We start from the raw sequence: 24,393 nt of genomic DNA, 5'->3' as shown, positions 1-24,393 counted from the left end.
TTCAGCCAAATCTGTGGTACTAAATGAATTCTAGGGTGGAGACTTGGGTGGACTCCTGGCTGTCTGCAAGGCAAACATAAGTGATGTGCAGTTCATCCAGAGAAAGATGTGAAACAGTAAGAATTGCAAACTTGGTATTCCCATATCTCTGCACTGGTAGTCTGTGAGAGACTTTGGAGGGAAAAGGTGGTCAAGAGCATTGGGAATCACTTATTTGATTGGCAGTTGACCGGAAGCTGGTCCTAACTCAGTACATGAAAAATTTTGTTACAAAGAAGAAACAAAGGTCAAAAAAATGTGAAAGATTTTTTTTTTGTCATTAGTGTTCATCCTAGTTTTTTAAGAAGATATGATTTTCAGATGTTCACTGAATTCAGTAAAGAAATGTAGGATGTAAAACTTTATACTGAAAATAAGTTAGAATTTAATGAAAAATAGTGACATCCTACTCTGAGTAAAAAATTAATTGTCTTGTGCTTAAAACTAAATGATGGAGATTGTGTTTAGCAAACTGACATGGGAAAGCAGTCTGTTGAGGGAAAGCCAACAATTACCATAAGGTTATAATCAGCCTACTTGGCAGTGTCCACTGAAACTATAAACTCCTTTCGAAAAGTCCAGGTACCTGTGGTGCTAAGTCTCCTGCGTGCCAGAGTTACATTTGCCTTAGGTGATAAGATGGTGCAAGAGGCATGTATAATCCAAATTGTTTTTAAAAGAAAAAACCAAACTTAGACTCAGTTGTTTTAGAGTGAAAAAAATTGCTTGCAAGGAGAGTTAATAAACTTGACATCTGATTCTGAAAGTCTTACCTCATGTAACCAAAAACCTCAAACAATTTTTTTTTTTTTTAATAATGCAAGTATTTGCAAGTTTACCATCCTGGAGGTTTTGCATTACAACTAAACCCCCTCCAGTATTCAAAGGTTCAGGTGAGGGAAGGAATGTGAAGTCACAAACCTCCCAGCTTTTCATTTGGCTTACACTGTGGTCTCATCACTTTGACCTGTTACTATAGAACCTGCCATGAAAAGTGGCCTTTTTTTTTCTCACAGGTCATAAAAAGTAAGGTAAAATTAAAGAAATGATAAAAACAGATACTTTGTGTCTTGCAATGGCTAGAAGACATGCAGCTTCCTCCTTTCCAATTTTTCTTGGTGATATTTTCCCCCTTGATTCAGTTTGCTATGTTGTAGTGTGGTGTAGTTCCTATTTTTGGCTTTTTTTCCATCTCTTTGTTTGAAAAGCATGCAGCTGAGAAGCAGTCCATAGGAGACAGTCCAGCACTTGTATGTGCTGTGAACGTGCTTTCAATGGAAAAGCTTAGTGGGATCCAGTTGTACTAAATGAAGGCAGACTTCTGGCTCCTATATGTACACTTCTGCATTCCATAACTTCTGTGAGCAAAGCAGGAGCTCAAGGTGTAAATTTTCTGGTCTGATTTTTGCTACCCTGGATGGGTGCAGAAGCTGTTTCACAGGCACTTCCGCTGGGTTTTATGGAGAATAGTGCTGACTGGAACTGAGTTTGTGTTTTGCGCAGATTTGACAGTTAAAATTAATTGGATTTCTAACAAAACAGCATTTGTGAAAAAGTTTAATGAAATTTATGACAGCTCATAATTGGTTTTGATGGTTTAAAAAATAATTATCATTACATTTTAAAATGAAATAATAATTGTCTTGGTTTTATTCATTGTTAGTTACCATTATTCTAACTAGTCTTTTGTGAGTGATTCTATTTAGTGTAATAAAATAATAGATTTAAATGAAATACTGTGCTTAACTTTAGGAAACTCTTTAGAAAAAATGCATTTTGTCATAGGATATGTTTTTTCCAGTAGCCTTTCAAATTAGAAGGAAAGAGATTTTCTATTAAGGAAACAGCTCACTGGAAAATCCAGCAACTATAACTCTTAACTTTATGATATGTAGAGTATTTATTAGAGCCTCATCTCTCAAAGTCCTGCAAACAGCACCTCTACCTTCCACTCAGAATGACATCTATACTACAAACTGAGGAGAGAAGCATGAAGAGCAACGCCTTACACACCAAAATTCTAAAGCACAGCAAAAACTGCATTTGTTTTTTGTATTTGAAGTATGCTTACTTCCCTAAAACAGTCTTGAGATTTCTAGAACAGTAGTATTGATGGTATGGCTGTGGAGTATGTGGATGCAAGAATAAAGAGATGCAGTCAAACCTCCTGTGCCTACACACGAGTGTCTTGGCCTGTTCACTGCTGTGTTTCTGACACCAGTGCTGTAGCAGCAACCCAAGGGTGACTGAAAGAATAACTGGCAATTCTCCTGTCTTTGTTCTATAGTGCTCCTCTTGCAGTGCTCTTTAGACTTCTCTGTGTGAAGGAATAGCTTTTAGCCCTGTGAGGTTTTTAAGTGTTTAGAAGGAAATACACTTAAAAATATTATGGATGAACAGGGTCCTTCCATCCTTCCTTGTGAAAACCTGGACTAAGTTCTGTGACGTCTTTTGTTCAAAGGCTTTATTATAAGGCCAGCTCATCCATGGTCAGAGTTGTGAACTCCCCCATGAAAAGTAAGAACCTTCTCAGTTCATGAGATTGTATCTCTCTGCCATACTTGAAAGGTGGGGGAGAATGGCTTCAATTTCTTTCTGCTTTTCTATTGTAGTGCTTTCTTAATACTGTGCTGGATTCAGCATAATTGGTCAGTTGTTACAGATTCAACTATAAGCCATAAAAGAAAAAGGAGATTGATGGAAATAAGGTTTAAGATATCCAGAGCACCTCAGGCTATTAAGGTCTAGTCAGTTAAGACGTTTAGCTCTGTCCTGATAGTCTTATGTTGTGCTAGTCCTCAACTAGAGAATTGAACCCAAGTGATCTACTGCTTGAGAGTATAATCACCTCTTTGTTAATGGGAAGTCTTGGCCAAATTCTGGAGTTTATGTAAGATCATTATGTAAAGTTATTAAATTGCATCCCACATGCCACCATGAAGGTAGATCATCCTTATTGAAATATGAATGCTAAACTAAAGTAAGTCATAGAGGGATATGCTTGGTAAAGCAAGTACATAAAAGGGTTTTAGCAAATCTGCAGTGTATCACTCTCTTCCCTTTCCTGTGTATTTAATGATTTAAAACGGAATAGATCTAAAATCTGGTAACCTTTCTCTTCATAAGGGACAATCAGATTAACAGTCTCTTTCTAAAGCCATGAAGTTATATTCTCCTGCTGTATTTTCCATAAATGTTGAATTCAGCATATGCTTGGCAGACAAGTTGTCAAATTTGTCCAAACCCTACATTTTCCTTTGGGCCCCCATGAATAATTGGAAAGCAAAGCCTTGTAGAATCAGAAATCCACAAGTCAATACATCTTCCATCATAGACTGCTATTGGCAATGTGATCTTTGATGTAAACTTTATACTGATTCTTTCTTCTTTTAGAACCTGTTTAGAAGTGTATTCGTAGTGGAAAAACTAACCTGCTGGAAAGCCCTTGAGAAAAGGGACATTCTTCTAAGACACCCACAAATATATCTAGAACTGTTTTGCAAACATTTAGGATCTGAGTTCAGTCTTTGCCAAGCTGAACATAGAATCACAGAACTAAGGTTAATTTCAACTACCTAGCCACAGAATGACAGAATGGCTGAGGCTGGAAGGGACAGGGGAGGTCATCTTTTCCACACTCCGGCCACATGCCCCTGTCCCACTCAAGGCAGATCCACCTGGAGAAGGCTGCCTAGGATTATGTCCAGATGGCTTTTGAATATCTCCAAGGATGGAGAGTCCACAGCCTCTCTGGGCAACCTGTGACAGTAGTTAGTAACCTTCTGTCCTGGTTTTCAGCCAGGCCAGATATAAATTTTCCATAGTAGCTGTGAAGGGGTACAGCCTGGAGCCAGGTGGGCACATCTAGGTTGTTATTCTGTACCACTCACATCATCTCCAGGGAGCGGTGGAAGTAAGAACTTGCACCTGGGAAGAAGGTGGGTGTGGCTGCCAGTCCTGTGCAAGGGTGGTTGGTGTAGAGTCCATCTGCCATTGTTCATTGTCTCAGCTTGGTGAGCACTTTGCATGTAAATCACCCTCCCTTTTGTACAGTGTTGTTATTAGTGTTATTGCTATTACTGTTCATTTTCTTTTCTCATTGCTGTTTCCAGTAAATTGTTCTTATCTCAGCCCATAATCTCTGCATTTTAGTATCTCCCACTGGAGCAGTTTGTAGTTTTCTTTTTAGTGAAAGTACTAAACTGAGGAATACCACCTCCTACGCCAGTACATCTTCACAGTTACAAAAGTGTTTCCTGATGTTCAGAGGGAACCTCCTGTGTTACAGCTTGTTCTCCTTGCCTCTGGTCCTGTCACTGGGCACCATTGAAAAGAACCTGGATCCCTCTTCTTTGCTCACTCCCTTCTGGTGTCTATACGTATTGACAAGATCCCCTGTCCTTCTTTTCTCCAGGTGGAACAGTGTCAGCTCTCTCTGCCTTTCCTCACAGGAGAGGTGCTCCAGTCCCCTAATCATTTTAGGGACCCTTTGCTGGACCCTCCAGTATATCCAGGACTCTTGCAATGAAGAGTGCAGAACTGGACATTGTGGTCCAGGGGCCACTAGTGCCACAAACTCTACATTTACTGCAATTATAGTTAAAAAGAGACTGCAATTGAGGAATATTTGTGTGTGTGGGGGTGCTACTTAAAAAAATGCAATTATATTTACATTTCAGGATGACTCAAGGGTGAAGGAGAGAACTGTGGTCTCAAGGTCAATGCAGGCTAAATGTTATGTGAAAGGAGACTTTTAGTGGACAGCTTTGCTGAACTTGTTTTCTTCTTCTGTTCTTGTGCAACTGATTTCAACTACCTAGCTACAGATATTGCAGCTCAGTAGGGGTTCAGAGGCGGATGGAATCTACCAGTGTGCGTTGTACTTAAAGTTCTGAAATAAAGGACAGTATCTCCCTCAAACTTAGACTAGAACTGAGCAAAAATTTTAACTGTTCAAGAGATGATGGAATTAGTGATTTAAAGCAATCTGGCATTCCTAAGTTCTTTTTTCTCATATGTATCTTGTTTTTCTGAAAATCTGTAAGAAAATATACTTTCTGCTGCATTCTACTTTACAGAGATTATACTACTTTTACATAATGATAGCCAAAACAGAAGGAATTGCAAATTTTAGAAACTTTTAATCCTTCCTAGGCTATTTTTTTTGAGATTTTTGTTCTAAGATGTGGAATATAATTTCCGTATAGGTAAGAAATTTGTGGGTTGCCAAAGTTTTCTTGCGAGTGATTTCTAGTTATTCTAGCTTTGTTTTACTATTGGGAAACAATTGTTTCACTATTGTTTCACTATTGTTTCTGCTTTAGGCAATATGCAACTCAAGGACGTATTTCTCTTTTCAGGTCACACAACATATCACTAGTCTGGCTTTCATCCTCATTCCTCCATTCAGAATAATATTACCATTCATATTCCATCTTGTATGATGAATGCTCTTAATTACTAGACAATCTGCAGTGTCCTTACTCTTGGCTACAGCTATATTGCAAGCAATTCCTTCATATATTTGAGACAATTTAAAGTGGCAGTTCTGTAGTGTTCAAAGAAATGAAAAATTGTATTCCTTGAAAGCGTAGCTAGATGAATAAAAGCCCTCCAAATCACTAGCAAGCAAGCCTAATGGTATCAATTAATTCTCATAAATGAGCCTAGTCTCAGTTTCTGTAGTGTTGTGTTTTTTTTAAATTATTATTATTACGTTTCAGAGATTAAAATGGCAGCAACAGTAAAGAACTGAGCCTGCATAGGATCATTCCTTTGATTCCATAGAATTGGATGTAGTTTCCAAATGGGAAGAGAGGCCTGCAAACATCCATACTAAATTCACAATTTTTCCTTTTCATAAGGTGTTGTGAAGTTCTCCAGTTAAAGAGAGTTTTAGGAAATTGTAAAGGATAATTCCTACCATTGTGTTTATGAACACCATATTTTGTGAAATTAGCCTGGAGAGAACAAGTTTATGCTTATCCACACAGTCGAGTAAGATGGGGGATCTTCCACTTAACATCTGTCCAGATGACAAACAGGTTTGAGAACCTCTATGTGAGTCTATTAAAGACATCTGTTTTGTTGGTGGTGGTTTCCAGATTTTCTGTCAGACAAGGCTCCCATCGGGGAAGCACTTTCAACATGGATGTCAACAGGAACTGAAGATGTACATTCCTTCATAATAGGTGCTCAGCATCTGCCAGTATCAGGCCCTCAATCAAGTACTTCAGAAGAATCAGTTGACATCTAGACAAATATATGTGCTATGGAATTATTAAGGGTGATTAGACAAGACTCATATGTCCTTTGCCTTTCTGCCTCACATCACGAATGTCTGACCCACTTTTCTAGTGAGAGGATCTCCACCCTGTAAGTGTTATCTACTAGGAGTCCAGACTCATTTCCATGAAACATTCTCTCATTTTTTCTCTTAAAAGCAGAAGACATTTATTCCTCTTTTAACTGACATTTTAAACTGATTTGGAATTATACGTGGTTAAAAAATAAACCTATGTAAAATGGAAATTCTGCTGCTGACAGACTTTAGTAGCCTTATATTTTTTCCCTTTTGGTTTGGAACTACAGGCTGCATTTATTCTTGCAGATAAAATGGTCTGGGAGAGTTTTCTGGTCCTGAGGCTGACTGGCACCTTGTAGCTAGTCCATGAAAGCCCATACCCAAAACCCAGGGTTTCTGCACCTGTGACAGGCCATTGCCTGAGACTGCGCACTTTGGCAATGGCCAGATTTCTGCCAGAGAGTTAACACTTGCTAACAATTTTACTGCACAGGGTGACTGCAGCCCATATTAGATGCTTGCCCTTCTTAATTTACTGGTATAGACACAGCCAGTGTGTTTAATTTGGGTAAGGGTATTTTATTGTTGTTTTTGCATGTTCAATATTTAAGTTTTTATTATTCCACAATGATTAAAGTTCAGAGGCCACCTTGGTGCCTTTAAAATATCCCCATCTATCAACATGCCTAACTTCAGCTTGTATTTTGATCTCAGACCCACTTTGACCTTCCACATACTTCTCTATTTCTGCAGTTTTCCATGGACTCCTGAGTTAATGCATTTTTGTGTAAATATCTAATTGCAAAATTGCAAAAAGGAAACAAAAAACCAGCCTAAACCCTATCAGGGGAGATTTCAAGGGCTCCAAACTCCTAATATCTGAAAATCACAGCATAAGCTGGACTTAGGCATTCTCAGCACTGCTGATTTTTCTGTTTTTTCTTTTTTTTCCACAGCAACAGTTAAGCTGTGTGCTGGTGACAGATAATCTGTCATGACATTACGAATCTTCCTTCAGCCACTGTTCCACAGACACCAAGCTGAATAGCATTTTGGCACAGGCAGGTGGAAAACTGGTATGAGGGGTGAGGGAGAGCCAAGATGCTGATGCTCTGAAGCAATCCATCTCTTAAACAGCCTCAGAGGAGGCATCAAGCTGCTTTTCCCCAGTGGAAGTGATTCTGTCACTGCTTTCTCTCCCTTGTCTCCTCAAGAGCAGCTGTCCCTGAATACACTCTTGTGTGCTGTGCCAGGACAGAATCAGGATAATTTTCTAAAGTTAACTAGATTTAGCCTGCTATCTCCTTCTAAGGAGCTACTGTCAGTATCTTTTGCACCACTGAATTAGAATGAGCCTTGTATAATCCCAAATCTCCTCTGAGCATGTATTTATTCTTCTATTTAGGAGGATTGCAGTTCTGAATTTTTTTCCACTGTAATTTCCTTTACAGAATTGTTTACTTGAAATAGGACTATTTTCTGCAGTTAGACTGATGAGGTTTTCACATCTTAGTAGTATTACACACAAAGGAATCTATGCATTTCATTTGTGAATCTTCAGAAACATTTATTTAAAATTTGCTAATCTATTATCTTTACAATCTACTCATTCTCTAACCTGCTTGTGTTATCACAGATGGGTAAAAATGTCAGTAAACACATGAGCCTCCATCTGTTCCTCAAAATGAAATGAACTTTCAAAGTTTAAATTATTAAGAATAAAATCCTGATACAAGGAAAGCTTGGCCCAGAAAGCCCAGGCTTGGTTTTAATGTTAATGAGGACTCTACCACTGCCTTGTGATCAGTTTTAAGAGACCAGCTGCCTAAGAAGCTGTTGCTCTGCTCTTTGCATTAGCCATCTATTTTTATTATTTTATTATGGGGAGGAACAAGTTTACCTCATACCTTTGAAAATAGATACATTTATCAGTTTACATGAAGTTAGTTTACAGTGTTAAGGTTTTTTCAAACCAGGGTTCTTCACTGGAAATTAATTTAAAGTTAATTATATATGCTGAACATCTGTGTAGTGTCTTGAGTGCCTCTGTGCTTCCACCATGATTTCACAGTAGACCAGCAGCACCTTAGTGACTAGCCCTTTGCATCACCTGCCAAAATAAATGCAGTGTGTAGCTTACAGCTTTCTCCTAGAGAACGACATGATTTTGATTTACTTTGCATGTCCCACGAAGCAATGGCCTGCACCAAAGCCGCTTCTGCAAGGCAAATGACCTGTGGAAACCCCTTGCTGCTGTGGGAGCTGGTGGCTTATGGTTCTTGCCCCTGCTCCAAGGCTGTGCAGGGGCTTGTGCTTCCATAGGAATTTGGAGGTAGGTGGCAGGGGGCTGAGAAGAAAAAAGGAGGAATGTAAAAGGTGGTTCATGAGCTTGGATATAGGGACTTCTTGGCTGATTTTTGATGAGGGTAGGTGAGATATATTTGATTTATTTAGAACAAGACAGGCTCTCTTGAGATTTAGCAGGTAAACTTTAAGCTTCCTTCATTTTTTTTTTACATTAAATTTTGTTTTCTACAAATTTTATTTCTAAAGTCCTTTTGTTATGCCAGGAACATTGTTTTCCTGCATTCACATCTTACTCCTTAGAAGCAGATGAAGGAAAAATTATTAATTAGCAGCAGTTAGTATACATGTGAGCTCATCTAGCATACCTTTACACTTTGTGTCATCATTTAGGTAGAAGAAATGTGCTCCCCTCTTTTGAAAGGTAGTGTTTCACATCTACTTGACAGGGAGGTGCAGCAAGTGGTCAAGGCTGCCTTTACTCACCACTTCTGGAGCTCTGGGATAAGCTGCCTATTGAATCACATATGAGGTATATTTGTGTTCTGGCCCAAGGAGAGAGAAGATTTCCAGGAACTGTTAGGCTAACACTGACAATCTGGCCCAGTGTCACAGAAGGGCACAAGCCCAGAGTTTGGCAAGTCAGGCTGTGATGTCCTTGGAGAGTTGTGTAAACAAGCATACACAGAGCCACCTGTCTCCAGCCTATCCTGAGGACCTAAACTTCCATAAATTGCTAATAAAATCACTTGACCTGTCTTAATTGTTAAGAAGAATGAGCCTATTAAATATCATACACATTAGGAAGACATGTTTCTCTGCTATGATTTTTTTTTTCACTTTATAGATCATCCTTTTCTTTTGCTTTGAAGAGAAAAGAAATGCTTTACTTGGGTATTATTTAGTAGGTACTATTAACTTACAAAAGTATGAAAAAATACTTGAGAACCTATTTATTTTTAGAGTGTTTTCTGCTTATTTTTCCAAATGCTGAGAATTTCAATTTCTTATTTTAAGTAGCTCAGGGAACCTTGAGAGGTCCATTTCTGAGGACTAAGTATTTGGATCCTTGGGCCATACTTCACCCCATGACGTATTGCAGTGACAAGAAGAATGTCTGCCAGCTTTCTCTTACGGATTCAGCACTGAGGATATGTGGACTTAAAGACAAGGTGATTTAAGACTGATTTTCAGGAATATCATATTCAGTACCTTGTGTGACGGGTCAGATAATGGATTTTATCCAGCTTTAAATACTACCCATTGGAAGAACTGGTGCTCCATTCCTAAGAAAGCACCAGTGCCGCCCATCACACTGTGATGATGGGGATGATACTGTCCCACAGACACACAGAGCATGAGCTCCTGTGCTAGCTGAGCCTACTGTCCCTCAGAATAAATTATTCTCCAGGAAGGATTGGGAGTGTTTTCATCTTTGACCTCTGGAACAGCAAATGATAAAAATGTAAAGATGTCTTGTGAATTTTTAAAGTATAAAAAGGTTCAGGACAGAACATCTTTTCCCATTAGATATTTTCAAAAATATCACCTTCTATTTCAATAAAATAGAGTACAGTGGTCTGCACTTCTGTATTCTGCACTAGAATGCAATAATTCTTGATGCACTTTTCCACTCTTGATTTTTCTAAGGTGTGGTGTTTTGAAAAAGTAAAACACAGAGAACAGGGTACATCTGTTTCAGATGTGTTGTCCTATGTGTTCAGGAAGGAAGAGAAGAATTGAAAATAAAATTAAAAGCCAAAATATATTTTTCAAAATCAGCACTTTTGTTTCAAAGATAAAGATTTTATTTTCTTGTTAAAAGCTTTAACAAAATGCCGGAGCCTGGCTCACTTTTTTGTACTAGCCCACTTCTAGTCTCTTTCTAGTCTAAAAGTTCTGCTGCAGAGGGGCATGGGAAGAAGGATATGGATTTTGTTTTTCAAGTATTTCAGAATATGTGGCTATAATTTATTGCATTAAATTGTTTTTTTCCCCATAATTTCTTTGCCTCCCTCTCCCCTAAACTTTCTACCATAGTTAAATAAGATAAAGCAACCATGACTATGTCCCCCCTGAGATTATCTTGAGTAGACTCACACAAAGTTTAGACACAATTTTTCGATAGCAAACTAACACTGAATATGCCAGGAAAAATTTATTCCTGTCAAAGCACTAGAGTGATGGGAAGCACAAAAATAAAACATGGTGGGGGGAGGGGGTTGCTGGTTTTCTTTTTGTTTTGTTTTGTTGGGTTTTTTTCCCATTTAGATTACCATGCACACTCTGTTAGGAGGAGGATAATGTAGAGAAAAGAATTAATGTAGTTTAAACCTTTTTTTAGAACTGTTTCTGTCATCTCATATTCGTGGCACCAGTGACAGAAACATCTTCTGGTAGGCCCAAGTAAATAGCTAAACCCATGCAAGGAAAATGTTCCCATTAATACAGAAAAATACTTGTGTAAGGAAGTCATCAGGAAGAAGTTTCAGATGTAACTCACAGCAGTCATAGACAAGTTATAAGAACTGGAGGAGAGAGGTTTCTTGCCAAGAGTAACTCTTGTTTATTGCCAAGATGGCACATATCCTATCTTCCCTGACATCTCCTGTGTATGTTAAACTCTCTTCTACAAGTCTTCAGCACTTCTTTTAATGGTTCCCCTTCAGGTAAAGGCTCACTCATTTGAATCAAGCTACAAGGAAAGTTAAGTGATCATCTTCACTTATCCCCTGGAAACCTTTTCATGTCCCCCAGACATGCCATACCGCTAAAGTCTCGTGCTGGGTAAATGTCAGACCCCTTCTGAGCCTTCTGTGTATAGTAGAAGGAGAGGGATTATTGGGCATCAGAATGTCCCAGAGTTTTCAAATTCACTGAGCACCTCATGAAGGGAAGAAAGAATAAAAAAGATATGTCTCCTGCTTTACGTGGGAGACAAAGGAGAAAGCAAAATAAATTTGGCAGAAAAGCCAACCTCCATGTGCTAGCATCTGGAGAGTTTTCTGAAGAATGTGATTTACAAGTGTTTGCAAGAGAACAACTGGCTTCGTGTCCGCTCAGGAAGCTGCAGTAATGGATTGCTAAATAAGGTTTGGGAGGTGAAATAGCTGGCTTACTCCTCTTACCTTGCTAGGCTGAGCTCAAAACTATAAAGTCAAAGATCTAACTACGCTCTGGAGCAACTCTCTAGAGAAAGCATAATGGAGGAAATTATAGACTGTCATGTTAGTTGCAAATTTTGCAACTCTCAGGCTACTCAGGTCTTTGAAACTCCACCTAGTAAGGAAGCACTCTCTTCTGTTCTCTGCTGGAATGAAGTTTTGCAGAAAATCAAGACACTGGATTAGATTCATTCCAGGACCTTGGGTACCTGACTGGTACTTAACTGTTAGCTGCTTTAATGAGGCAGTCTTCCTGAAGTGAGTGCCTAAGGTCTATATCTGGTCACTGAAGAGAGGAAGGTCCTATAGAAGATCTCCACGGGTATATATTATCTGCTTCTGGTATAAGTGGACAAGTTTTTCCTGCTGGGAACTTCCAAAGCACTTTATTTTCTCCACTGAGCAGGACTGTTTCCTTCAATACTGATGCTCAGAAACAAATTTGGAACTTAAGCTACCTGGGTAATGTCCTGAGCATACCTATTAAAATAAAATGGCCATCTTAATAATGGATGAAAGTTCAGAGTTGTAGCATCTGTCTTCCCAAGTCACTGTAACGTGCGATGGAGCCTTGCTTTCCCAGAGATAGCTGAACACCTGACTGCCAATGGGAAGCAGTAAATTAATTTTTTGTTTTGCTTTGCTTTTGCACACAGATTTGCTTTATCAATTAAGCTCTTTATCTCCACAAAAGTATTTTGTCACTTTCACCCTTTTGATTCTCTTCCCCATCCTGCTGGTGAGGTGTAAATGTCTGCGTGGGGCTGAACTACCTATCAGGGATGTCCTGCAACAGTAGAGAAGTGCTCCAAATAGTTGTTATCTTTAAGAAGAAAGCATTAGAGAAAAAAAAAAAAAGGTCTGTAATAAAGTCACTGAATAATTTTTCAATCTTTCTGCTGTTAAAAAGTCTCTATTAAGAAAGATACTATTTCCCTAAACAAAGGTGTAAATATTTGCCTATGCCGTTGTGCAAACAGGAGACTTAATGGCTATTCTGATTTTAACACGGGGTAGAACAGAAGAAAACAAACATCACATGATTCACAAAAGATATTTTTAGAACTCTAATGATTTGTGTGGAAATATGAACTACTGAACTAACTCCTCAAACAGGAAAAAGTGAAACATTCTTACTGAAACCTGCACATTCCTATGAATGGTGAGGAAGTTGAGGCAATAAGGGGTTAGTGATGTAAGAGCCATCATCAGTCACACACAGCTGAAAAAACAGAAGAAAATTCTTCTAATCTTGATATTGACAGTTAAAGCATTGTCTTCATCATTAATGAATCCAGCAACAGTTCCAGACAGGTATCTCTTGAGAAATTCATGTTACTCAAATACTAAGACCTCTGGAACTAGGGAAAGGACAATTACATTAGGTCCAGAGAACTTGTTACAATTGTTGATTAGGATTTCCTATTACAGAGAACTACCCTAGAGAATTAACTACCTAGAGTCCTCTATATATGAGTGAATAATAAAGTTTGCTATATTTTTTAAAATTTTTTTGTAGTTTTTTAGATTACACAACTGAGGCAAGAACGGTAATCTGTACTCTACCTGCACAGTTCAAATTTACAAAATAAATTTGGCATCACAACTACTGATTTCATTTTAAGTGAGATTATGAAATATTTCATTTTGCTTTTTTTAAAGTTTTTTTCCCATTTCTCCTCTAATGAAGTTTCCACTGCCAAATCATAGAAGATAGCACTGAAAAAGCTGTATTACATCACCTTTTCTAGCTTTTTGATTTTAGTAAATGCAAGTGACATAACTATCCCCTTTGACCACTTCTTTGATTTAATCACAAAAACTAGATTAAATTGACAGGATTTTTTCCATGCTCAGTCTAATCTACTTTACCAAAAAAAAACCCTCAAGCCCTGAAAAACCTGAAAGACAGCAAAAACAATTACTAAAAGCAGATGAAGATGAAGCTGTTTTAAATCTAATTGCTCTAATTTAGATTTATTATGTATAAGCTGTTCTCCATTTTAAGGAGTGGAGGCACTCCATGTATCACAAAACTCATAAAGCTTCAAAATATAGTAGTCAAATAAGATTTTTTGAGCTACAGCATGCTTACAAAATAAAATCAGTTGCCTTTAAGTTTTAGAAATTAGACTGATCCTTTCATGGCTATTCATATTCTACTATGCAAGGCAAAAGCCAACCCTAGCTGTACATGCACAGTGATGGACTTTATTTACATTCAGGAAGGAGATGTAGTCAGGGTGGAAAATTCTATGAAAACATTATCTCTGGGGTTGTTAAAAAGCAAGCAGAGTGCTAGGAATTAGTAATAAAAGTCAAAAGCAAACACAAAACATGGTGCATCCATGTCTTGACTACTGCAACAGATTTAGTTACAGATCTCAGACAGGAGATAGTGAAATAGGAAAGGTACATAGAGAGACACGAGGTAGGTGGGTATATAGGACAGATAAAGATAAATCATGGTCTGGCTCAGTTTCTGTATCAGAGATTAAAACAGAGAAGACTATGAAAGAAAAAAACAGCTGAAGGGAGATATGAGAGAGCTCTATAAGATCTTGACCATCCTGGGAACAATTAGTCACTGTTGTTCACAATCATAGGAACAGGGAGACATCAAATGAAAATAGTATCTAGTAGGGTAAAACAAATAAAAGGGAGTAATACTTCATAGAGTGCACAGGCCTGTTGTAGAATTTATTGCTACAGGAAATCCTAGATGCCAAAAGTTTAGATGAGGTCAGAAAGTCACTTCTGAAAATGGTTTGACAAATTAATGAAAGAAAATTCCATCAAGGGCTATAAACTGCAGTGGTTGGAAATGAACTCTGGGCCAGAAATTCCCTAAGTTGCAGACAGCCAGAAGTTGTGAGGAGTTTTGCTGTGGGTAGCTTGAGGGGGTACATGTCTACTTGTTTTATCCTTTCTTTGTGGCATCCAATATACATAACTTCCTGAAATTGGGTACTGAGCTGAATGAATATCTGGCCTGTAAAAGTATCACTAATCCTACATTGTGCCCTTGTCCCAGAGCAGAGAGAATAGTGGCAAAACATTCTCTGCTTTCTATTTAATAAACTTCCAGCTCTTTTGCAATATGGATTGAATATATTGCAAAGTAACTTAGTAAAAGCATGAGCTCTTTCTCATCCTTGCTCCAAACATCCTCTGCCTCTGGATGAAACTGGAAGTAACAGCCAAGGCAGGAACATGGTCCTACTGCTTCCAGGATGTGACATCTTGGAAAAAAGCTGTGTCATTTGGTACCTTGTGAATAAGCACTGCTATGTATTTAAAATATTCTGGGGCAAATAACCTCAGATTTTTAGACCTGGGCCAGATGGCTGATTCAAGTTAAAATAACACAGACACACAGGGGAGTGAACACTCCAGAAAAACTAAACTGTCTAGGTAATGGGATGTACAGGCTCTGAACAGTACTGCATGTCAGTTACTTTGCGTTTCAATACTGTGTTCATAAAAAAAGGGAATAAAGACCTGATGCATCCTAAGACACTGAGAATTTAAAGCTATTTCTGAAACTGACTTTAAATTTTTGACTTTGCAAGTGAACTTTGTGTTTAGGAAGGGACAAGCAGCCACAATTTTTGAGCCTTTTTTTTCCTCCACTAAAATTATGCCACACCCTTTTTACAAGATAAAGTGGAATTTAAGGCTTGTGTTTTCAGATTTATATAATATGTGTTATTCAATAACTAAGTAGTATACTAAGACACCACATATTCACATTTATGATCATCTCCTTTTTATCCTTCTGAAGACAGAGGGCTGCAATATCAAAAGTACAAGCAGAAAAAAAATATTTTGATGCAAACTATAAAATATTCAGTATCAAGTCTCTCATTCACACATAGAAATTTTACAACTGAAACTTCCTCATTCACTTAGGGCTTAAGTAGGGTAAATACAGCTTAAACTTACTATTCTTTCCTTTTCCTCCTCACAAGATGTCCAACCAAACTTGGGAATTTTTTCAATCAAATTTTTAAGTGAAAAGTTAAATTGTGCCTCCTCTCCCAAAATTTTGCATGTTCCCAGTGTTTGACACTTTCCATTCTCATCATTTACCTGTGGTGGATATGGAACCAAATATATACTACCGGACATACCATGAACAGCTGCAGCAACAGCACCAACAAAAGCAACATGTGTTGTTGGGCCTTTGGTTTCCAGGTGCTTGAGACACAGCTGATGTTCCTTCATTTTGTGACTGCTGCCTCTTTCTCATTTCAGCTACTTCAGTGCCCAAGTGGCTATAAGAACACAGACATAAGAGATGTACAGAATTACTACAGACCGTCATAAACGACATTCACATTTCTACAGCAATCTCTGATTCAACTGATTCTCACAGCTCATGGCAACAAAAGCACATGACCATCAACTGAGCTGGCCAAGTAATAGTTCTACTGTGCTAAAGGCAGCTTCCAGAAGACCACATTTTAGTGACACGCTTACACTACCATGCTGTTAAATCATGCCTATTCTTATCGCTTTGGCTGGGCTCAAAGGGCTGTTTATTATCACTGTTTTGAACAGCAAGGCACACAGCTTGTGTAGCACTTGAGAAAGACTGAATTGTTCCTTACCATAAGACTATCACAGCTCTTTCCATTGTGCTAAAAATACAGTGGGATGATTATTCACTTTAAACATGATCTGGAAACTGATATTTTTTACTTTTTTACTTCTTTAGTCAGTGCTGGACTTATGAAATTAATCTAAGTGATATTATATAGGCACTAATAGCTGTCTGTTAAGAGCCAAGATTGTTATAAGGGTCATAACTGAGAGGCTTGTTACTTCTTTTAAAATAAAATCAATGATAAATATGTATTTCTAAAATACTTTTCCAACTATGAGACAAAATTCTTGTCACAGATTTTCTCTTGCTCATTGCCAGCTTTTCCTAGATTTTATTAGGCCAATATATTTTTCTTTCCAGTGACTTGAAATATGCAGCTGAAAGTAGTATACCATGCATTATCTAATTTTTGAAAGAAGTTAAAGATTTAGTGCTAATTTATGTTATTTAGGGAGGTTTAGATGTCCGGATCCTTCTAATGGTTCACATATTTGTACAACAACTATAAGTTTCCCAGAGTAATGGCTACTACAAACATATATAAATTAGAATAAATTTAGTACTTTTGCCTTTGAAGAAGTACTAACAGATTACTGTGGGGAGGAGCTTGGTTTAAAACAGAAGTGGGTAGAAGATGGTCTGGTGTGAGCAGCATGCTCTGTGCTCCACACCTCCAGGGCATCCTGCTACAGCCAGGAGTGCTGGGGAAAGGCAAACTTGGTTGATTTGCCACCTGGGTACTCCATGCACAGATGAACAAGGGATGTGCCACTCCACCTACATGCATTCAGGCAGCAGCTGTGAGAGTTCGCATTTACATGGTTGCTAAAACTCCTGAAGATTTTATTCTGTAATAGTGTCTTCTAGACAGCTTTCACACAACATATAGCAAGGATACTAAGCTTCAGAACTGGAACTCATGCTACAAAGCTCAAGATTGGTGGTTATTTCAGCTTAGTGCTGAAATTACTACCTTTCCCATTTACACTGTCACTGAGTAGAAACAAGTAATTTCTGGAGTGTTTGGTCAAATCAAATGATGAAGAACCATTTAACTACCCACGGTGGTTAAGCACCTGCTTATGCTACTGATATTACTTCTTATGGTTTATAACTGCTCTTACAGAATAAAATGGCATACAAAAAACTCACTCTTTCTTACCAGATGTAAACCTGTGTTGTTAACAAGCAATACTCGGACATAATTAGAAAACTGCCCACATTTTTACAACAGATTGGAAGTAAGAAAAATATGTTGCGGCATAATATGTAGCTCAGACAGTAAGTGACAGTATGGAGCCACTTTCTCCAAATTACAGCAGTGAAATTCTGCTGACTGTGCACGATGCAGTTAAATTATTTCATAGACAGCTGTGTCATGCCTGTGAATGGTATTTGCTTCAGCAAGTGCAATGACTGCAAAGAAACAGAAGAACATTTGTTTCTTGTAATCAAGATAGAGATTGTAGAAACATTTGTATAACCAAAAAGCATAACAAAATTTATTAGTTTCAGAAATGAGTCAAATTTAGGTATTTGTTGAGGTGTGATCCCATTCATTCCACCATGTACCTGAAGTCAAGCATTTTTTACACAATTTTAGCTATATATTAAAATATACTATGGATAGAATCTGTTGCACCATAAATAAAGGGGTCAGGATGAAGGTTATCCATTCAGACATGTTGATGACAGTTGGTGACTTTGCTGTAGTTTCACAATAACTTTAACACACAAGATGCTCCTGCCACTGAAATAAATACCTCTCCAGAGGTATTTAATCCAGAAGGGAAAGGAAAAAAAAAATAAAATGAACTTGTTTCAAGTCCCTGTCTCGTTCACCTTGGATAGATGTGACCACTTGCACCTCAGCAAGGGAAGAAACAGAACATCAGGCAGGCACGGAGGGTATGGGGACCGCTTTCTTCCATTCCTTCTCACATCATCAGCATATGACGGTGAAACAGATGGGAGTTGTACAGCTGCAGAAAGGTAAAATCTGCAAATGCAATTCCCAACATGCAGCACATAGCAGAGGGGGTCAGAGTCAGGAGTGGGTTTTCATAGGAATTGTTCAAATCCTCAATCTTGCCCAGCAACTCAACCACTGAAAATTCTCCAGCATTCATCTTGTGGTGCGGACAGCCATGGCCAGCTGTTTCGGAGGTCTGCAAGTCTGGCAGGACAAAGTTGTGAGGAAACATGACTCTTCATTGCAGAGCATTTTAGAAGAAATGGCTCCCTCCAAGGCTGCTCAGAGCCCACAGGTTAGGCAGTCTTAGGAGTGGGACTGCTTGTTTTGCAATGCTGACTGCTCTGGAGTATGGGGAGGGACAGAACCCATCCCCTTTTTGACAATGCATTATCTAGAGAGGGAAGAGGGCAGTCCTTGATTGCATGTACAGTTATATTTACCTATTTAGTCTGTATTTGAAAAAGAAAGAAAGAGATAAAAGAAAAGAATCATAGAGTCAGAGAATCCTAGAATGGCCTGGGTTGGAAGAGATCTTAAAGATTATCTAGTTCCAATCCTCCTGACATGGACAGGAACACCTTTCACTAGACCAGATTGCTCAATGACCACTCAGCTTGGTCTTGAAAACCACCAGGGATGGGGCATCCAGAACTTCTCTCGGCATCCTGTTCCAGTGCCTCACTACCCTCACAGTACAGGATTTTTTTCCTGATGAAGGAAAGAAGGAAGAGTGAGCAACTCCCCTAAATCCTGTATATACATCCAAGAAGAGTTTGCATTCTGTCCCTAGTATAATATGTCAGATAAAGCATTAATTACAATGCCAGCAAAGTGCTGCAGTGGGGTATTTTATTTTGAAATTAATTGTAAACATGGATACTGTGTACTAGGACTATCCTAAACTTCCAAGAATAATGGGGAAAGATCTTACTGGCACAGCGGGGAAAAGTTGTATTTATTCCATTTCAAATTCTGTCCTTTCCACAGCTGACAGCTGGTGCTCCCCTTAAACTTTGATGTATCTCACAACCCAAACATTGATTTCACTTGGCATGACTGGTGTACTGCTCAATAAAAGAATGAGGCTGAAAATCTAAGCAGTGGGATGGTGTTCTCAGTGAATGCACATGTTCACTCCACTGGCTTAACTACTGACTGAAGTCAAAGTTATCAGCGCTGTTCTTCTGTTTGTGTTACATTCTCTCAGACAGCTTCTAAGCTGAAGTCTACAGGAAATGTGAAAAATCCACCCTGTGATGCTAAGCTAAAATGCATTTACTGAGGATGAAGTAGGATGGGTGGGAGCTTCAGTTTCATGCTTATTTTGGTTGGATTTCATGTTTCATGTTTTATTTGCAAATACCAGATGTCATCCACACAAAACAGTAATTGATTTCATTAGATTATTTAGGTTACAGAAGCAGGAATATCTTAATTCTTGGCTATATTTGGAGCCTGAACTGTAGACAGAGAGTTTATATTTGGTGCCTTAGTCCAAGGCATGAAAAAGAAATTTAGAATCTTTAATTCAGCAAGTAAATGATGAGATGAATTATTTTTCTGTACTTAAGTGTGAAAGTTAGTACTTAATTGTGAAGGAGTAGAATGTTGTGAACTGATACTGAGTAGACCTTTTAGGATAGTACAAATAGTATGTACTGTCTCCAAGATTTCAATTTGCCTTTTAGCTTTTTCAACATTTTCATTCTTCCTGACACCCTCTAGCTTGGCAAAAACACTTCAGCTCACCTGCTGAAGGTGAGCCTTTGTCCAATGGAAGAGTTTTTCTCCTTAGTACTCTATATATGATTTTTCAGACCATCACATCACAGGTATCAGGTTCTTCTGCCAGTTTTGCATCTGGTTCTTTGCCTCCATTTGGTGGCACGGTTTACTAACAGTTCTATGATATCCATTTGTGCTGATAAGAAATAGGGGTAGTATTCCAACTCGCTTGTCTGACTCATTCTCATGGAGGTAGCTAGATGTTATGGCCCTTTGAGCAATCCCATAATTATGAAGGGCTTCATTTTGCAGAACATCTTCTGTCCGTACTCTGCAGCTGAGGAAAGGAACCCAGGGGTACAGCAACTGTTTATTTTACCAGTTATGAGACAGGTGGCTCTTATAAGCCTCATAGCAAGAAAGTCTGTGCAATCCTGTGATTATCTTCAATCTTGTAGTGCTAGAAGAATGTAATAACTAAAACCCCCTCTGAAATTTGGAGTAAGGCTTCCTGTCAGTTTTGGAATCGATGGCACAAGGATCTATTTCTTTGTTCAGACAATCACCACTTATTCCCCTGGGTTCTCGGGGAGAATTATTACAGAAACCCTCCTGTGTACAGAGCACTGTCTTGAGAAGACAGCTCACAGGGAGCAACTCATGGAAGAATCATTTGATTTGTTACCTGGGCAGACCTACTGAATACAGACTACAGTCCTTTCAAATTACATAGAGTACCTCTACAAGACAAAAAGAAGGTAATTTCTGAATGACTGCACTGCCCTGCCTCTCCACCTCCTCCAGGATTTGTGCTGGGGCTTATCTAGGTTTTAGAGTGTTTTTCCTAGAAATTCCCAAGGAGTTGGACATGGTAAAAAACACAGGCTGCATCATTTCAATCATTTCATTTGATGCCTATCTTCTGATGAAGCAAGAGTAAGCTTTTTTTTTTCCTTCCCCCCCCCCCCCCCAGCCTCAAAAGTCTGTTTTTACAGTACTGCAAGTTATCTGAACTTCTGGCACTGGCCCATCCAGCTCTCTCTGCTCATTTTGGAGCTTCCCCTTGCACATGACCCTCCTGTAGGCATTTTTTTCCCCTCTCAGGATTGTGAAGGCATCCTCTGGAGAAGCTCATGCACTATGAAGTCCGCAAAACATCTTGAAACTACACTGGGGATTGAGAATATTTTTATTGTATCTTCTGGAACCATTATCAAATGGTTGTTTTGAAACAGACATCATATAAAAGTGCAGATAAACACACACCATTCTATACAGCAAGGAAGTGGCATTTTGTCTTTTGTCAGAGGTAGGACAAATAATGGCTTAGATTTCAGGACAGAATTGGTGCAGAATCAGCTGGAGCAATCTGTCTTTCTTCAAACTTCTAAAATAGGCAAGAAAGATCACCTTGCATCAGAAAGGTGCAGTCAATGACTTAAGGCTTTGGAGGGTGATTTACTCTGCAGGCAAGAAACAAGAAACTTAGCATTTAAGTTTGTGGTTTTTTTTTTTTTTTTTTTTTTTGATCTATCACATCAGTTATTCCCCATTGTTTTACTTCTTTTGACATTGGCAATAAAGGACCAAAACCTTGCATAAATTCATACCTTATACCAGTTTATTTCAGCCCTGGATGTGACTCAATAAATCTCTTAACCATACTTGATGTTCTCACTGTCTTAACTGGCATTCTCTTTGCACATGGATTTCTAACAGGAATCGTTTTTAAGTTTGGGTATTTTGAAAGCTTTCAAGCCCTAAGTACTAAGGTAGACATTATTAATTTAAGATCCCATCCATGCTTCATTGTAAGAACCTAAACATACACTGTGGAAAGCTTTGTATATTGTGGATTCGAGATTTTCAACTGTCATTTCAGATTTCCCACATATTTGGAAAATGTCAACATTCATAAGAACGGTTACATTAGCACTTCCTTTAATTTTTTTAATTAGTTGTGTGAGCATAATTGGAGCGATCTTTACAAGAATTTGATTGGTTGCTTGGGTTTTAGTTTCCTAAAACAGTCAATGGGAGAGTGACAGAGATAACCCTGAAATACTGTTGGGGTTTTTTTTCAAAGTAGTCAGGTGCCTTATTGAATTTTTAATATACAGACCTCCTTTTAACTTGAAACACTAAGCAAAACCCCTCAGAGAATGTGACTGAAATGTTTAATGATCTGTGATATGCTATTTGTTTTAAATCCACGGTGAGATATGCGGTATGTTATAAATCAACAGCTTTTTTAATAATGGACATGCTAGATTAACAGAACCATGCCACACAGCCTGGATGCAGCTGCCAGTTAAAGAATCTCACAGATGCATGTGCTGCACTTGCAATGTCAAGAAAGCCCTAACACAACATTGATTTTTTATTTGTGCTGTTTTCATTCATCTGAAAGGATGTTTAAAACGAACCACAAGCTAAATGAAGACAGACCACAAGGTTTTACCAGATGTCTCTGAGCTAAAAGATTTCCATACACCCCTTGCAATGCTGAGTGAGTAGTGAAATCAAAACAGCAGAACCATGGAAACCCTTTTAAGTGCTGCTGACCGCTTATACAGCCATCGTAGAGCAATGGCATTCACACTAGTCACTCTGCACAAGAGAAACCATGACATGGGTACATTCTTTTTTTGCCACCGAGTCCTGAAAACCACTCAGTACTTCACAAATAAATTTGTATATAATTACAGAGAAGAAGAAGTCTACCAAAAGAGGTGTAATTGAGTTACCTTGGGCTCCATTTACTTATTTAAATATATCTGTAGTCTATCACAGACCAATTAGAAGCTATTGGCAACAATGAAAACTTAACTGCACCTCAATCGATTTAAATATAGTCTACATGGAAAATTGCAATTAATTGAAGCAGTATGGGAAGTTTGAAATGTTTGCATTTTAAGAATTTGTGTTTTGGAAGGCAAGATCAATGCACAAGGCAATTTCTAAAAACTATTCTAGTTAACAGTAGTCCTGTCAGAACTTGAATTGTAACTCCAAATTTTAACAGATTTCCTTTTCTGAGTTCTTCAAAAACTTTATTTTGCACCATGTCTATGTTAAAAAAAAAATGTGAAGAGTAAGAAGGTCTGAGTCAAGACAGAAGTTGACACATGCATTTGTAACTAGAACTTCATATTGCATACCGCATGTTGATGTGCCATATAGGCCAGTACACAGATTCTGTGTTTTACATGCTGAGTTCAGCCCAGAAAACACATGTATATGTTACAGTTTTTAATTTTAAAAGCCTAGCTGCCTACATCAAGCTGTACGAACTATTGATTTTAACTCTGATGGTCCCATACTGATTGCCAAGGTAGCAGAACCATGAAGGGAATTTCTTTCTCTTCAATAGCTTGCAGAGCCCAAGACACCTCATAGCCCCCTTGCTGTCATTCTTGTATTAATGACAGGCCACTTTCTGATAGTAGTAACTCTTGAAATGGTGGGTTTTGTATACTTGTCGGCTCAGAGAAAGGTTATTGCACCTACTGAATTTTGCTTTCAGAGAATTGAAGACTTGAACATCTACAGCAAAACATCTTGCTCTTCTGTTGGTTACTGCAACTCAGCAAAAAATCTCAAGACATGTACTCCACTGATGCAGTACAGACATCTTTATCTTGTCAGGTCTTTTGATCTGGAAATGCCTGACTCTTTCTAAAGCCTTTCAGAGCAAGCTCTGAGAAAGTCATAAAGTGGACATTTTGCCCATCATAGAATTGAAAGAGAAAGATATTGTGTGAACTACTGGCAGAAAGTGTTCAGACATTAAGTGTTTTATTTAGTGTAGAACACTGCTGTGCAAATATTCATTTAAATTGATATTGTGCAATTTGGCTGAACACTATAAAATCCTTGTCTTTAGTACAGAAATACTCTTTTTATGACTTCACCAGACAGCTTCTGTACTCATAAAGGATGTCAATTATTTAATGGCCAGTCTTCACGAACGAAGAACCGGGGAAGGTCTTTCCACCTTCCAGCCTGCGCATTGGATTTTTTAGGTGAGACACAGTGTGCGCGGAACTGAACCCACCCTTTAATCCTGAGGTTCATCTGCCGGGGCCAAGCAAGCTTGGACGGTGGCAGCGAGGTCCTCAGGACGTAGATGGATTGCCCGGGTTTGATTCCCAGTCAGGGCCCCTCCCCGGGCAGATGGAGCTCGCTAGCCCTGTAAGGCAATCCATCTACGTCCTGAGGACCTCGCTGCCACCGTCCAAGTGTGCTTGGCCCCGGCAGATGAACCTCAGGA

The 24,393-nt window shown here is 38.6% G+C and overlaps 1 protein-coding gene across 4 annotated transcripts in view; it reads right to left on the bottom strand.

Annotated features, from left to right (window-relative positions):
* RGS17 (regulator of G protein signaling 17) overlaps positions 1 to 24,393 on the bottom strand; it is a 72,267-nt gene that overhangs the window by 15,237 nt on the left and 32,637 nt on the right. For all 4 annotated transcript variants that reach the window (XM_027903867.1, XM_027903864.1, XM_027903866.1 and 1 more), the window contains exon 2: positions 15,945 to 16,088. In XM_027903867.1, the coding sequence (XP_027759668.1) occupies positions 15,945 to 16,063 (119 nt within the window). In that variant the 5' untranslated portion in view covers positions 16,064 to 16,088. The remainder of the gene's footprint in view (positions 1 to 15,944; positions 16,089 to 24,393) is intronic.

Source organism: Empidonax traillii, unplaced genomic scaffold (assembly GCF_003031625.1).
Source record: "Empidonax traillii isolate 1590-97213 ecotype Southwest subspecies unplaced genomic scaffold, ASM303162v1 scaffold997:size582561, whole genome shotgun sequence".
Taxonomy (NCBI): Eukaryota; Metazoa; Chordata; class Aves; order Passeriformes; family Tyrannidae; genus Empidonax; species Empidonax traillii.
This window is presented reverse-complemented; position numbering and strand designations above follow the sequence as displayed.